This window comes from Pecten maximus, chromosome 3, assembly GCF_902652985.1.
Source record: "Pecten maximus chromosome 3, xPecMax1.1, whole genome shotgun sequence".
Taxonomy (NCBI): domain Eukaryota; kingdom Metazoa; phylum Mollusca; class Bivalvia; order Pectinida; family Pectinidae; genus Pecten; species Pecten maximus.
In genome coordinates this window covers 31,966,552-31,980,307 of record NC_047017.1, presented here as the reverse complement: position 1 = coordinate 31,980,307, position 13,756 = coordinate 31,966,552, and the positions used below count along the sequence as shown (strand labels likewise).

Genomic DNA, 13,756 nt, shown 5'->3' with positions numbered 1-13,756 from the left:
CACTCGGTTATTGAAAGATGAGTTGGAAAACATCCCCGATGACAGAACATTGCTAATCGAGGAGGCGTATGAGTTGGACGGTATCAGAGGCAAGTTGTATTTTCCGCGGCCACAAGTGGGCCTAAGCTTACGCCATTTTGATTATGGCCGCAGTTTTGATTGGTTATCGAAGCTTAAGTGTTGCTGATTACACGTTTTTTTGTTTGCAGAACATTCTCGACTGTAGCTTCTGATAGAGCTTTCGTATCTCCGATGACTTTATAATCGATATTCTGTTCGATAACCAATCCGAAAATATCCGACGTTGAATGACACATTGATAGTCGCAAGCAGACGACGTCAAAAGTAGTTCTGCGTGTATTACGTCATTAGAAATGACGTAAATTTTTTCGGGCTATGAAGCAATAACCTTAATTTTCCAACCAATGAAAATGAGTGTAACAGATGAAATAAAATTATACACATATAGAACGCGACGTCTAAGAGTCTCTGGTCATTATATAAAGAAAATGGTTTGTAAATCTTCAAAATTGTTAATGACACAGGAAGAAGCCCCTCATGTCAATCTATCCCTAGATCTACGGTAACGCCGCTCCTCTTTTTCGCCACAGTCAACGCTTTAGTGTCCTTTTATGAAGAACTCAATACTAGTTTCTTTCCAAAACATATGTATTGTAAAAATGGTATAATCTATAGACATCTATTAGAACAATAATAGGCCCATGAACCTTAACGGTCATCTGAGAAAGACTCCGATACTACAATGTAGTGTAGTATACATACTCACTAGCAGAACAGTATCAATGAGAAAAATCGGGATTTCATGAAGGATTTTGGACAAGTTTTGGGGAACAAACACGGGGAAGGGGCATCTCGGAATAATACTTGGGATTTTTAAACTAAATCCGCCGGTGTGGAACTGGATATTTTAAAATGGAACCTGTTTCCGTATGACAGTCACAGCACATGCTGGTATGATCCGCCTATTTTTCTTTCCGAGAACCTTCCATTTCCACCTGATAAAGAGGCGATATGCTATCAGACGACACATCCTGAAATTTAACAACTGCGATAATAAAATATTGTCAATGTCGAGATACTAATCCACAAACTCAAACCACTGCAATTCCACTGTTGCAATGGATTATGGTCTTGATGAATTAGATTTGTAATCACATTACTCAGTAGTTTAAACATGATATGGACTTAGACGCATTTTTGCATGCGCCAATAAATTATTCATTGTTTTTTTAATTATATTTTGTAAGAAAAACAAAATAAATCTACCGACAAATTGATATAACTCAGTTATTCTATTGACTGGGACTAGTAACATGTCATAAAACGTGCAAATAAGTCATGAGATTGAGGCATGTTGATTTTGAAGGGCCGCTGGTATATTTCTAATTAGTCAGCACTTTTCGTCAATATTTTCTTTTACATTGCTACAAAGATGTGAATTAATACGTCGATATATGCTATCCAACTAAACATGACTGCCGTTTTAACGTGCGCGTTTGCCGGTTATACGGAGTAAGGATATGACGGTTAGATGATGCCTACCTGCCGCTAGATTCAGTGACGGTGGTCCTTTACTGAATTAATCTATCACTTTCTCGAAAGTCAACAAATTCATATACATTCCACTTACCACATGGAGCTTTATAATCTTGACTGTAAAAGCACAAAAAAAATTGAATCTAAGGCGATCAGCCAATATTCTCTGCCGTCAGCCTTTCTGATAACTCCAGACAAGTCTCTTGGTGTTCACAATGATGTCGTCATGTTTACGTCATCACATGGCATTATTGACGTCATTTCAAAATGACGTAATTACAAATTGAATTAGTTTCGTGCATTTCGAAATGCATAGATCGAAAGCTGATACGTTGTCCATCACAAATTGGATATTTCATTTGGACGTATCAAAAAATGTATCAAAACAACTAACAACACCAAAAATATGAGAAATACGGTAGCTGATTGGTGTCATTTCGTCCTTTCGTCTTTTCGCCCCGAAAAGACAAAAATCAAATATCTTATTTCTCGTCCTTTTTCTATTCGCCCCGAAAAATAATTTTCGTCTTTTTGGGGCACAAATCAGCCACCGTAGAAAAATATTGTTCTCACAATTTAAATCCCTAATTTCTTGAATTGGGGGTCCCGATCATTTGTTCTGGCCCAATAATTTAAGAAGGGCAGTTTTACATTTATCTATTATTGAATTTATATCGGAATCTAAGAGAGATTTTAGTCGAATACCATTCCTTTATAACGGGTTGTTGCTGTTTACATACTCGATATATATTTTTATATTTACCTACATCTGATTTTAATTAGGGTTCTTAAGTCTTCTTGAAAATGACTTGTCTGCTGTTTTATTTTGAGATTTTTTTAAAACCTGCTGTCTGTCCATTTCTTAATGGTATTGGGTATTCTTTTGATTATTCTACCATGCCCGTTGCCTGTCTGCCTGCCCGCGGTACGTATGACAGTCCATTACTTTTGTCTGTTCATACTCTTTAGCACTTTCTGTGCATACCGCCGTCTAGTTTGTCTGGGGGTCCTTCCATCTGGTGCCCAGCGACATGGCTGAAGTTATCAGTTTCTTTTCTTAGAATATGCCCTATCCATCTGCGTCGCTTTCTGACAATGACGGTTAGCCTATTGTTGGAAATTAATTGATTCTAATTTATTGTGATTATTATTTATTATAATTCGAAATACCAACGCCTTCTCCGAATTGTCAAACTTTTGCAAGTGGATGTCTAACTAATTAATAAAATCCGATACCCTTGAGAACCCATTGGGAACCCCATTCGTTATGTATTCTGACTTGACTTTTTCAAAATGGGTTATGGTTGTATGATGTTGCCTGAAGTTCCTACTTCTATGAATGACAAAAGAAGACGTTCATGCCAAACAAAGCCATGTGCATTCTCAAGATCTTCATTCTAACAAGAGAGACTAGTGTGGGTCTGTAGTTCTGAAATCTGCGTAAAATATGTCTAGTGTTTAAATGATACTTGAGTATATTATTGATCTTTGAGAGTGAATAGGATTGACAGACATTCTGGATATCAGCTAATGAAAAAATACGGTTGCAGATACAATTGTATAAACAAATAACAAAATATGATATGTCTCCTGTAGCCGTACACAGGTTCAGGGCGAAATCTATCGACAATTTACTTGTCTGTAATATCGTTATTACTACTTAACAAATTAGATACATCATGTATGTCAGTCTAGCATTACAATATGCGTAATTTGTATATAAAGTTCTAGCATTTTTATGATTTTTATCGAAATTGAATAATAAAAAAAAGACGTTACGGTAAAGGAAGTATTTAAGGTACATACTTTTTTAAGTAAAACAATATTTGATTAAAAAAAATATTTGTCCGTCCCTTCGGGGAGTCGAACCAAAGGGGAACCTTTCAGCCGGCATGGAGCTCTTCTGTCGTGAGATAGAAAAAGTATGCTTGTCAACACACCATGGCGGACGACGCTAAACCTGTGCCTTTAGTGCTAAAATGCATTGTTTGTGGGTCAATCTCCACTCTTAAAAGGTGTTCGCGCTGTAAACGGGTTGTCTACTGTAGCAGGGAGCACCAACTCAAAGACTGGCCAAATCACAAGCCGTCGTGTTGCATAAGTAAATCAGAGATCGGCGGCAAGCGTGACGAAACAAGCAGCTCGGCAAACAGTGTTTATCAACAATCGCATGGAGGCGCCAATGGGATAACCACAAACGGAACGTTAAAGGCGGTATGTGACGATCAACGTGGAATGAATAAAAATGAAACCAGCATAGCTAGAGACGAAAGGGGGAAATGTTTAGTTGAGATAACAAGGTCCGAGATATTGGATCAACCAAACACCCACACAGACTTGGAAACTGACAAAGAAACAGACAAAGTATTGAATGATAAAACAAATTACAACCAACTTCGCACTGATCAGAAAGACGATAGTTCAACGGAATATACGGCATTTGACGAAAGACCTTTCATTGAACGGAACTTTGATAAACCTAAATCCAAAAACAAAAGAAATATAGCCAAGTTTGTTGTGGACAGCCTGAAAAATAACAATTTTTGTGTGCTTGATTCCCTATTTGAAGACGATCACGTTGAGAGAATATTAGCGGAAATAAAAAGTCTGGATGCCAAGTCTCAGTTAAAGACTGGAAAACTAGCTGGAGGCCGAACAAGTGATGACAATAACGAGAAGGTATTGAAGTCTGAAATTCGAAGTGATCGGATGGCATGGGTTGACCGGAACCAACAGGATATCCCCGAGATTGGCAGGGCAGTTGAGCGTCTCGATTCTATCCTGACTGACCTAAATCCCCTTCTCGAGGGACAAGACTGCTTCATCAATAGCCGTACCAAGGTCTGTAAAGTTAGGTATTGTCTTATTATCTCGCACTGTGTGTCGACTTTGTACGTAGATATAATACAGTGTTGCTTGTTTTCTCATTGTGGCGCGAAACGCTCATTATGTGTGGTTCTTTACTGAACATAAACAGGTAATGGTGACCTGCTACCCGGGAGAGGGGACCTGTTATAGACGTCACGTGGATAACCCCACGAGGGACGGGCGACGAATCACATGCATCCTGTACCTCAACCGTGACTGGAATGTCCAGGTATACTTCTCGAGTTAGCTCCCTTACACCATTACAAAAGCTCTCAATTATCTCTAAAATTGAAAATTCGGACAGTATTTTACGGCATGAATGATCTGTTTTAACGCTAACATCTATTTATTTACAAAATCTGCACAATGTATGTGAGGTATGCAGTATAATAATCAAGATAACGGACTCCTTCATATCTTATTTCTCTTACATATGATATATAACTGAGAGTATTATGACTGCCGTGCTGGCCAGGTCAATACTACATTCATGTATATGTTTGTTTTGTACAAAATATGGACCTGCTTTGATTTGAGCAACCAACCACCATTCCAACTAGTATAGAAAACAGTACCATGTTGGTCAGGATAGAAAAGAAAAAAATCCCAGAAGTATTTCATTAACATTGTTCAACTTACCCTGAGCTGGTTCATGGAGACGTACTCACATATTTGTAGGTACATACAGATATCTGATGGAAAAATGTATACAATGTATTACGTAATAGTATGATTATATAACCAACATGAATTTTATGTGCCAAGAACCTGTTGTTGAATGTTCAATTGACAGTCTCCTGTAGATTTAGTATTTTATGACATAGGCTAGTTATTTTTTTCTGCTGGAATGCGTAGGCCTAATGTTTGTGATCCCGACGTCTTTTATTAATAGTATCACCGTCTTTTCCAAATCATCTTTCTTAACAGCCTGAGCTTCTGATAGTTGTCGTACTAGGTTCTCGAGAGAGATATAGGCGCCTACATTTCTCAAAAATTGTCTGATCATAATCAGCAAAAAATCTTAATTAAAAGGATTATTATTAGTGTGTGGCATGCTTTAGGGTCTCCGTCTACAACTACACGGAAACTTGTTGTAAAGTACAGGTAATATGCCACTAGGTGTCTCTGTCTACAACACCACGGAGACTTGTACAGTACAGGTAATATGCCACTAGGTGTCTCTGTCTACAACACCACGGAGACTTGTACAGTACAGGTAATATGCCACTAGGGGTCTCTGTCTACAACACCACGGAGACGTGTACAGTACAGGTAATATGCCACTAGGTGTCTCTGTCTACAACACCAGGATACTTGTACAGTACAGGTAATATGCCACTAGGTGTCTCTGTCTACAACACCACGGAGACTTGTACAGTACAGGTAATATGCCACTAGGTGTCTCTGTCTACAACACCACGGATACTTGTACAGTACAGGTAATATGCCACTAGGTGTCTCTGTCTACAACACCACGGATACTTGTTGTACAGTTCATGTATCTCTCTTCCCTATCCTACCCTATACATTCCATATTTGCTTTTCTCTTCTGATAGTACTTTAAACATACATTAATTCTTTCTTTCTATCTTTCTGTCTATATTTAATCCGTCTTTCTTGTTTGTCTATATTTGTATACCCCCGCAACGAAGTTAGGGGGGTGGGGGGGTATACTGGAATCAGATTGTCCGTCCGTCCGTCTGTCTGTCTGTCTGTAGACACATTTTGTCCGGACAACTCCTCTTAAACCGATGGGCTAATTCCGATGAAACTTCACACAAATATTAATGATCATGTATAGATGTGCATGCCACTTTATTTTTCTCAAAATTATGGGTTGCTATGGCAACTGGTCACTATAAACAGGTTTTCTGATAAGAACTATAACTTTAAGATTGTCCGGACAACTCCTCCTAAACCGAAAGGCCGATTTCAATGAAACTTCACACAAATATAGAGGACCATGTGTAGATGTGCATGCCACTTTCTTTTCTTTCAAAATTATGGTTGCTATGGCAAGCTGGTCACTATAAACAGGTTTTCTGATAAGAACCATAACTTTAAGTTTGTCCGGACAACTCCTCCTAAACCGAAATGCCGATTTCAATGAAACTTCACACAAATATAGAGGACCATGGCATCTGGTCACTATAAACAGGTTTTCTGATAAGAACCATAACTTTAAGTTTGTCCGGACAACTCCTCCTAAACCGAAATGCCGATTTCAATGAAACTTCACACAAATATAGAGGACCATGTGTAGATGTGCATGCCTTTTTATTTTTCTCAAAATTTATGGTTGTTATGGCAACTGGTCACTATAAACAGGTTTTCCGATAAGAACCATAACTTTTAGTTTGTCCGGACAACTCCTCCTAAACTAAATGGCCAATTTCAATGAAACTTCACACAAATATAGAGGAACATGTGTAGATGTGCATGTCACTTCTTTTCTTTCAAAATTATGGGTTGCTATGGCAACTGGTCACTATAAACAGGTTTTCTGATAAGAACCATAACTTTAAGATTGTCCGGACAACTCCTCCTAAACCGAAAGGCCGATTTCAATGAAACTTCACACAAATATAGAGGACCATGTGTAGATGTGGATGCCACTTTATTTTTCACAAAATTATGGTTGCTATGGCAACTGGTCACTATAAACAGGTTTTACTGGGTTATCTTAGTTAGCCTCTAATTAACAGTTCCAATTCACCATTGACTCGTGCAGATTGCGGGGGTATTAGTCGGCCATCCTGGCGACAGTTCTAGTTGGTTTTATTTTCTACATACCCGGGCTAATTGATGTTTGCCGTTGTTTCTCCTTCGGCACCCCCCGTATGAATTTGACCCAGATAAGATATCAACAAAGCGAACCCTTTTTATAGAGTACACTAATAATCCGAGTTTGTGTCGATTTCTTTTCTATTCCTTCTAGCTTTGTAGTAGGGATTTTTCGTAATCATCATTAAATGTTATTGTGAAATGTGCTGTAATTCAAATTTCAGACGGATGGAGGTTTGTTGAAGATATTTCCAAAAGGCAGTGATGACCATGTGGATATTCCGCCATTGTTTAATCGACTGTTGTTGTTTTGGTCCGATAGTCGAAATCCACACGAAGTACAACCTGCATATAGAACAAGGTACAAAACTCAAACACTTACATTTGTACCTACAGTATGACAATGATGGTGACCTCACGATAATCTGTATAACACTACCTACAGTATGACAATAATGGTGACGTCACGATAATCTGTATAACACTACCTACAGTATGGCAATGATGGTGACCTCACGACAAACTCTCTTTAACACTACCTACAGTATGACAATGTTGGTGTTCTCACAAACAATTATGATGACAGTCAAATTAATACCCCGTGCTATGATAACTCGATGTGTTTTTGGCTGTTACACTGTAGTATGTCACCAATCAACGTCATAAGGTTATTTAAGCACTCCGCCTATTTGAAAGGGTCCAAATATTGGACCAATATTAAAGGTCCAACTTTCGGACCAATATAATGGGGTCCACTTTCCCACCAATATAAAGGGACCAACATTCGGACCACCGAACTGACACTGTCGCGTACATATTGACATGACCTCTTACCCTATCTGTTTTAATGGTACTGTGTCAGTTACGTGTCTATACAAATATTGATAGGTCCTTTCTCATGATCAGTTTTAATGATACAGGCATCTCTCAGGATCTGTTTTAATGACACTGGTCAGTTTCTATAAGTATCATAGTGCTTGAGCGAATCTGTTTGATTTACATAGAGTAAAATGTCCACCCTATTTGTTTTAGGTATGCCATGACCGTTTGGTATTTTGACGAGATGGAGCGCAACAAAGCAAAGGAAGAGAAATGTCATTTAGGTAAGATGGACCAGTCAATAAGATTACGTAAACATCATGAGGGCATTAACGGCATCCCCGTAGGTTCTATAAGGTATATACAGAGAAGTGTACATGTTAAACACAAATCAAAACAGTTTTAAGTATTGTTCATTGCTTCTTCCTATTGATAAGGAGGTCCATCACTAGTATGGTAGGCTTTTATTGTAAATTAATAGTATATAGTGATACGGTCAAACTCACCTTCTAGCTTCGCCTATGGGGGTAGCTCAGTTGGTAGAGTTGCGGGCTAGCAGGCCGATGGAACATCACTCACTTTCTTGTTACAGCGAGTTTTTAAATAACATAGCACGTGCAACCTTTTTTTGATACAACAAGACAAGAATCGGGCCGTGATGAACAATGCACATCCTCGAGACTCGTATGCATTTTTCTTCAGCAATTAAAGTTACACACTTGACATTATTACCACCCACGGAAAGTTTCATATTTTTATTTATCTTTAAAATAAAAAAAATAAATAAAATAATTAATTGCGTCCCAAAGAAACCCATTTCGGTCCGCCTCCATATTGAATAAAATACTGATTGCGCATGTGCCGAAAACAGAAACAACCAAATGGCGAAGCGAGGAAGGCCACATGTGTTAGCATAACATCTCTAGAAAGATATGTATTGATTGCAGATCAACTTTGTATAGTTTACCTGTTAAACCTGTTGATAAATCACACTTGTATCAATCCAGCGAAATGGGGCTGAAGGGGGTAACGCTAAGAAAGTGTTTCGGTTCGTGGGCGGCAACATGCAGAGGATCCTGATTTTTCGTAACCGATATTTTGAAATGTTAATTTAGTTTTTATTTTCTGTTTGCATTAAAACCTCCGCATTTAAAATTTGTAACAGCTGAACCTAAAAAAATAAGTACATCCTATTTGTTTTCTTCTGTATGCAAATCTCTCCCAGAATGCACTGCGATCAAGGTCACGTGTATGCAAAGTAGATTATAATGTTGGTCTCTTTCATAGGCAGGGATATTCAAAAGTTCGTAACTTCTTGGCTTCATTACGACACTATTTGACATTATGAAATTATTTTGTTTGTTTGTAGGGCATATATATATGGACTAAATATCATTTATTGTCAAAACAATAACAATCTATTACACTCTGTCAGAGGTGTCATAGATAACATGGGGATCAGTAGATTTAAGAATGGCGAAATTGATAAAACATGTGTACTTGTATTTGTCTTACTCTACGTGATGTATTACACTGTATGTGATGTTCATTATACACGTATTTGTGGTACACTGTATGTGATGTAAATTGTACACGTATTTGTGGTACACTCTGTGATGTTTATTGTACACGTATTTGTGGTACACTGTATGTGATGTACATTGTATGTGATGTACATTGTACTGTATTTGTGGTACACTGTATGTGATGTTCATTGTACACGTATTTGTGGTACACTGTATGTGATGTACATTGTACACGTATTTGTGGTACACTGTATGTGATGTTCATTGTACACGTATTTGTGGTACACTGTATGTGATGTACATTGTACTGTATTTGTGGTACACTATGTGATGTTCATTGTACACGTATTTGTGGTACACTATGTGATGTTCATTGTACACGTATTTGTGGTACACTGTATGTGATGTTCATTGTACACGTATTTGTGGTACACTGTATGTGATGTACATTGTACTGTATTTGTGGTACACTATGTGATGTTCATTGTACACGTATTTGTGGTACACTATGTGATGTTCATTGTACACGTATTTGTGGTACACTGTATGTGATGTACATTGTTCACGTGTTTGTGGTACACTGTATGTGATGTTCATTGTACACGTATTTGTGGTACACTGTAAGTTTTCTACCTAAAGCCACTCTAGTTTAAATAAGGATACTGTTGGTGCATGAAAAATTCACGAGGATGCACAGACTTTGCGAAGCCTCCGTGCGCCAAGGATTTTTGGCGTATAGCAAGAGGTCAATTAAAAACCGTAACAGGCCGACATTTTATATTGCCAGAGACCATTTTATTTAAAGATTTACAAAATGTAACGAATTACATGTAACTTTATACATGTAATTGTGATAATCTGAAGATAAATGCAAATGAATTGTTGGAAATCTTGCTGCTGGCGAAAAACACCTGGAGTAGGTTTTCATTCGTTCATGTGTTTATGTAAAGGAATCGATTAATATAATCTTCTCCTGCCCTGAGGGTGTGAGAAATCTTCAACCCGAGGGGTAATAATCTTTGTGGTCTAACCCGGGACTCTATCGGGGATAGGGGATGACGGGAAAATCTTGGAACAGGTAAAACGGGAGATAAATCTGTTAATGACTAGAGAAAAGTCTGAATAATACGCGAAAATTAAATTAAAATATCGTGATCAACGCGGCAGGAAACAAAACAAAACATATATTATCCTGTAAGGAGATAATTATAGGGTACGTGTCTGGGGGGTGTGTGTGAGGCGAGGGGGGGGGGGGGCAAAACATATATCCTGTAAGTACAGGGTAAGTGGAGTGTGTGTGAGGTGAGGGGGGGGGGGGGGGGGGGGGGGCAAAACATATATCCTGTAAGGAGATAAGTATAGGGTACGTGTCTGGAGTGTGTGAGGGGGGGGGGGGGGGTAAATATCTTAATCATTTCTATTTTTATTTTACTCCAATAAGACTTCCTTTGAACTGCATTTATAGATTGTATAACAAAGTTTCGGTTGTTTGACTATTGCTGGCCTATATGGTACTGACGATAAACCGTCTTTAGATGTTTAAACTGTAATTAGTGTGCCTTGGCGGTAATTGTAAGGCCAGTAATGCTATATATAGTTTAAATACATATCGCGCATTAGAAGAACAATACAGAATTAATAGTTGTTGGTTAAAATCCAACAGGGAAAAGAAGAGAAATCGTCGACCGGATTACCTACTGGCCTACATTTATAAACATGGCTAGTCTGGGAGGGCTCGGCGTCCTCGTAGAGGCTGCCGAAGTACAGTTTATTTGTTGACCGCAGCAATTTACTCAGTTTGACCCCCTGTATTGAAAAATCATTACCAATATCAAACAATGAAGGATACGATCTCGGCATGATGTCGAAAAATTGATATTTGGTGATTAATTGTACACTAGATACCGGTCACTCAACTGTAATTGACCACGAATGTATTCCTATACGACATATACATGTATAGACTCGCCTAGCTGCTAAAGGTCATCCCCATCTGTCTGAAGTTTATTTTACTATCAATCGTTTTATAAGCCAACTAGCTGTACATAGTGATGGCCTCTTTCTAGGAATCTGGTTGGTGAGACGAAACCTAGCAATTGACAGAGTCCAAAGGAATCTGCATCACTCCCGTGGCTGTTCCTAGGGACCAATACCATACTGATGATTGTTACACTGTTAACGCCAGATAGTGTTAAGTCTTCACCATTGTACATATTTGTTTACTTTGGACATGTATGTATGGACTAAGGTGAAGGTCACAGTTATAAAAATAGAATTTTATCATCACGTCATGTCGTCGCTCTTGTGATTGTATTTACTGCATTACAATGTATTTGGATGAAAAGCCACAGGAATGCTTGCATTGTCTGCGTCAGTCAAAGGTCAAGGTACCTATAACGTTAATATTACTAAAATATCATTTGGCCAGCACAAATAACGGACTTAACGGAAGGTAACAGAGAATTACCAATATCACATTAGAGCGATACAGACGGGTATACAGGGGGTTGACGGCATTGTTAGCTTGGCTTACTAATACAGTGACTGGGACCTACGCAACTATTGAACAAAACGAAATATATTTGTCCGGAAACGATCACTATTGCGTTGGATTTTTTTTATTTGGGTTACAATAATTAATAAAAAAAAAATCATTGCAGGCGAACGAAACATTTCTTTTTTTTCTACCCAGTGGTATTGTTTTCTATGATGTTTGTTTCCTGTCGACATAGAAGAGCATGCTGTAAACTAAAGTACATGTATATGTATTACAGAATCAATGAGAATCCGAGGTAATATCGCACTGATGGAAAAGGACAGGTATACAGAGGAAAGGTAGGATAGCCTTTTGTGTTTAATAGGTTTAGTTTAGATACCTAGTGGTACAAACCATAATACAACATCTCTATCATTAGGCCAGGGATGTATTACGTCTGATCAAGTTTGTCCAAATGTTTAAAAGATACCTTCCAATAAGCAAGTTCATTCTGAAGATGTATTTTTTAGACCAAAGCGATAACACTTTTGACTACGAGCTTCACCTCAGTATAACATCTACTCTTTCCCTATTCTAGGACAGAATTCAGCAAGAAATAGACAGTCAAGCGGAAAAGGCAGTGGGATCTCTCTCCAAACAGGAACTCGAGGTGAGCGGATGCCAGCCCGTACATGTGTTATTATGACGACGTTATAAAGGATGTCTCTGTATTTGACAGCGAGACATGTTTACATTAGAAAATTATTGTCATTTTAGGGGTGTAACTATAAATAGCTTATCAATAGTTCATGTTTCGTTGCAGGCTTTGGCAGCATTGACACGAGACCATCCAAATCCACGGGACGTCTTAAGTGAGATGGGTATAGCCGACTGTATCCAGGATGTCCTGATCAAGGCCTTGGAGAAAGTTTAATCGATTGGTCCTAGTTATCGTAAAAGTATTAGGATCGACATTCATTCATAATATAATTATTATATCTCTAATAAGCTGGATATTTACCCAGCATAAAGAGACCATTTAAAACTAAAATACAACATTCTTTTTATGGTGTGTAACAACTGTTAACATGACCCCATGTTTTCCTGATAAATACGTCATCAGTTATCAGCGTTTTGTTATAATAGCATTCATTGATATTTAAAAACACATTGATATCACTGGCATTAAAATCATCTTCCTTTAACTATATACTGCAGTTCACAATCTTCTTTTGATTTCGTTAATGAGCTTCCTCGATAAATGTCACTAGGTGTCATCAAATATAAATCACAAATACGTCGTGGGTACTATCAAAACAAGACCACTAAAAGTCGTAGGTACTGTCAAAACTAGACCACTAAAACTCGTGGGTACTGTCAAAACTAGACCACTAAAAGTCGTAGGTACTATCAAACCTACACCACTAAAAGTCGTAGGTACTATCAAACCTACACCACTAAAAGTCGTAGGTACTATCAAACCTACACCACTAAAAGTCGTGGGTACTATCAAACCTAGACCACTAAAAGTCGTGGGTACTATCAAACCTACACCACTAAAAGTCGTAGGTACTATCAAACCTACACCACTAAAAGTCGTAGGTACTATCAAACCTACACCACTAAAAGTCGTGGGTACTATCAAACCTACACCACTAAAAGTCGTGGGTACTGTCAAAACTAGACCACTAAAAGTCGTGGGTACTATCAAAACTACACCACTAAA

General features: G+C 38.1%; 1 protein-coding gene across 3 annotated transcripts; it reads left to right on the top strand.

Annotated features, from left to right (window-relative positions):
* Nucleotides 1-3,487: 3,487 nt before the first annotated feature.
* On the top strand, nucleotides 3,488-13,238 carry LOC117323916 (egl nine homolog 1-like). 3 transcript variants are annotated; one of them, XM_033879448.1, is made up of 7 exons: nucleotides 3,488-4,398; nucleotides 4,535-4,654; nucleotides 7,434-7,570; nucleotides 8,242-8,312; nucleotides 12,329-12,374; nucleotides 12,634-12,700; nucleotides 12,854-13,238. In XM_033879448.1, exons 1-7 carry the CDS (start codon nucleotides 3,499-3,501, stop codon nucleotides 12,962-12,964), a joined length of 1,452 nt encoding a protein of 483 aa, XP_033735339.1. In that variant the 5' UTR covers nucleotides 3,488-3,498; the 3' UTR covers nucleotides 12,965-13,238. The 3 variants fall into 3 exon arrangements, 2 of the variants coding, with proteins under 2 accessions (XP_033735339.1, XP_033735338.1); XM_033879447.1 differs by having other exon boundaries at nucleotides 12,329-12,388; nucleotides 12,627-12,700; nucleotides 12,854-13,156; XR_004531858.1 differs by lacking the exons at nucleotides 12,634-12,700; nucleotides 12,854-13,238 and adding an exon at nucleotides 11,621-11,941 and having other exon boundaries at nucleotides 12,329-12,388.
* The last annotated feature ends 518 nt before the right edge of the window (nucleotides 13,239-13,756 follow it).

Excerpts from the sequence above, each read along its gene's own strand:
- LOC117323916 (XM_033879447.1), top strand. The coding sequence starts at position 3,499 with ATGGCGGACGACGCTAAACCTGTGCCTTTAGTGCTAAAATGCATTGTT. Across the intron at positions 7,571-8,241 it reads CAACCTGCATATAGAACAAG|GTATGCCATGACCGTTTGGT; the intron begins GTACAAAACTCA and ends TATTTGTTTTAG. Across the intron at positions 12,389-12,626 it reads GGACAGGTATACAGAGGAAA|AGGACAGAATTCAGCAAGAA; the intron begins GGTAGGATAGCC and ends TTTCCCTATTCT.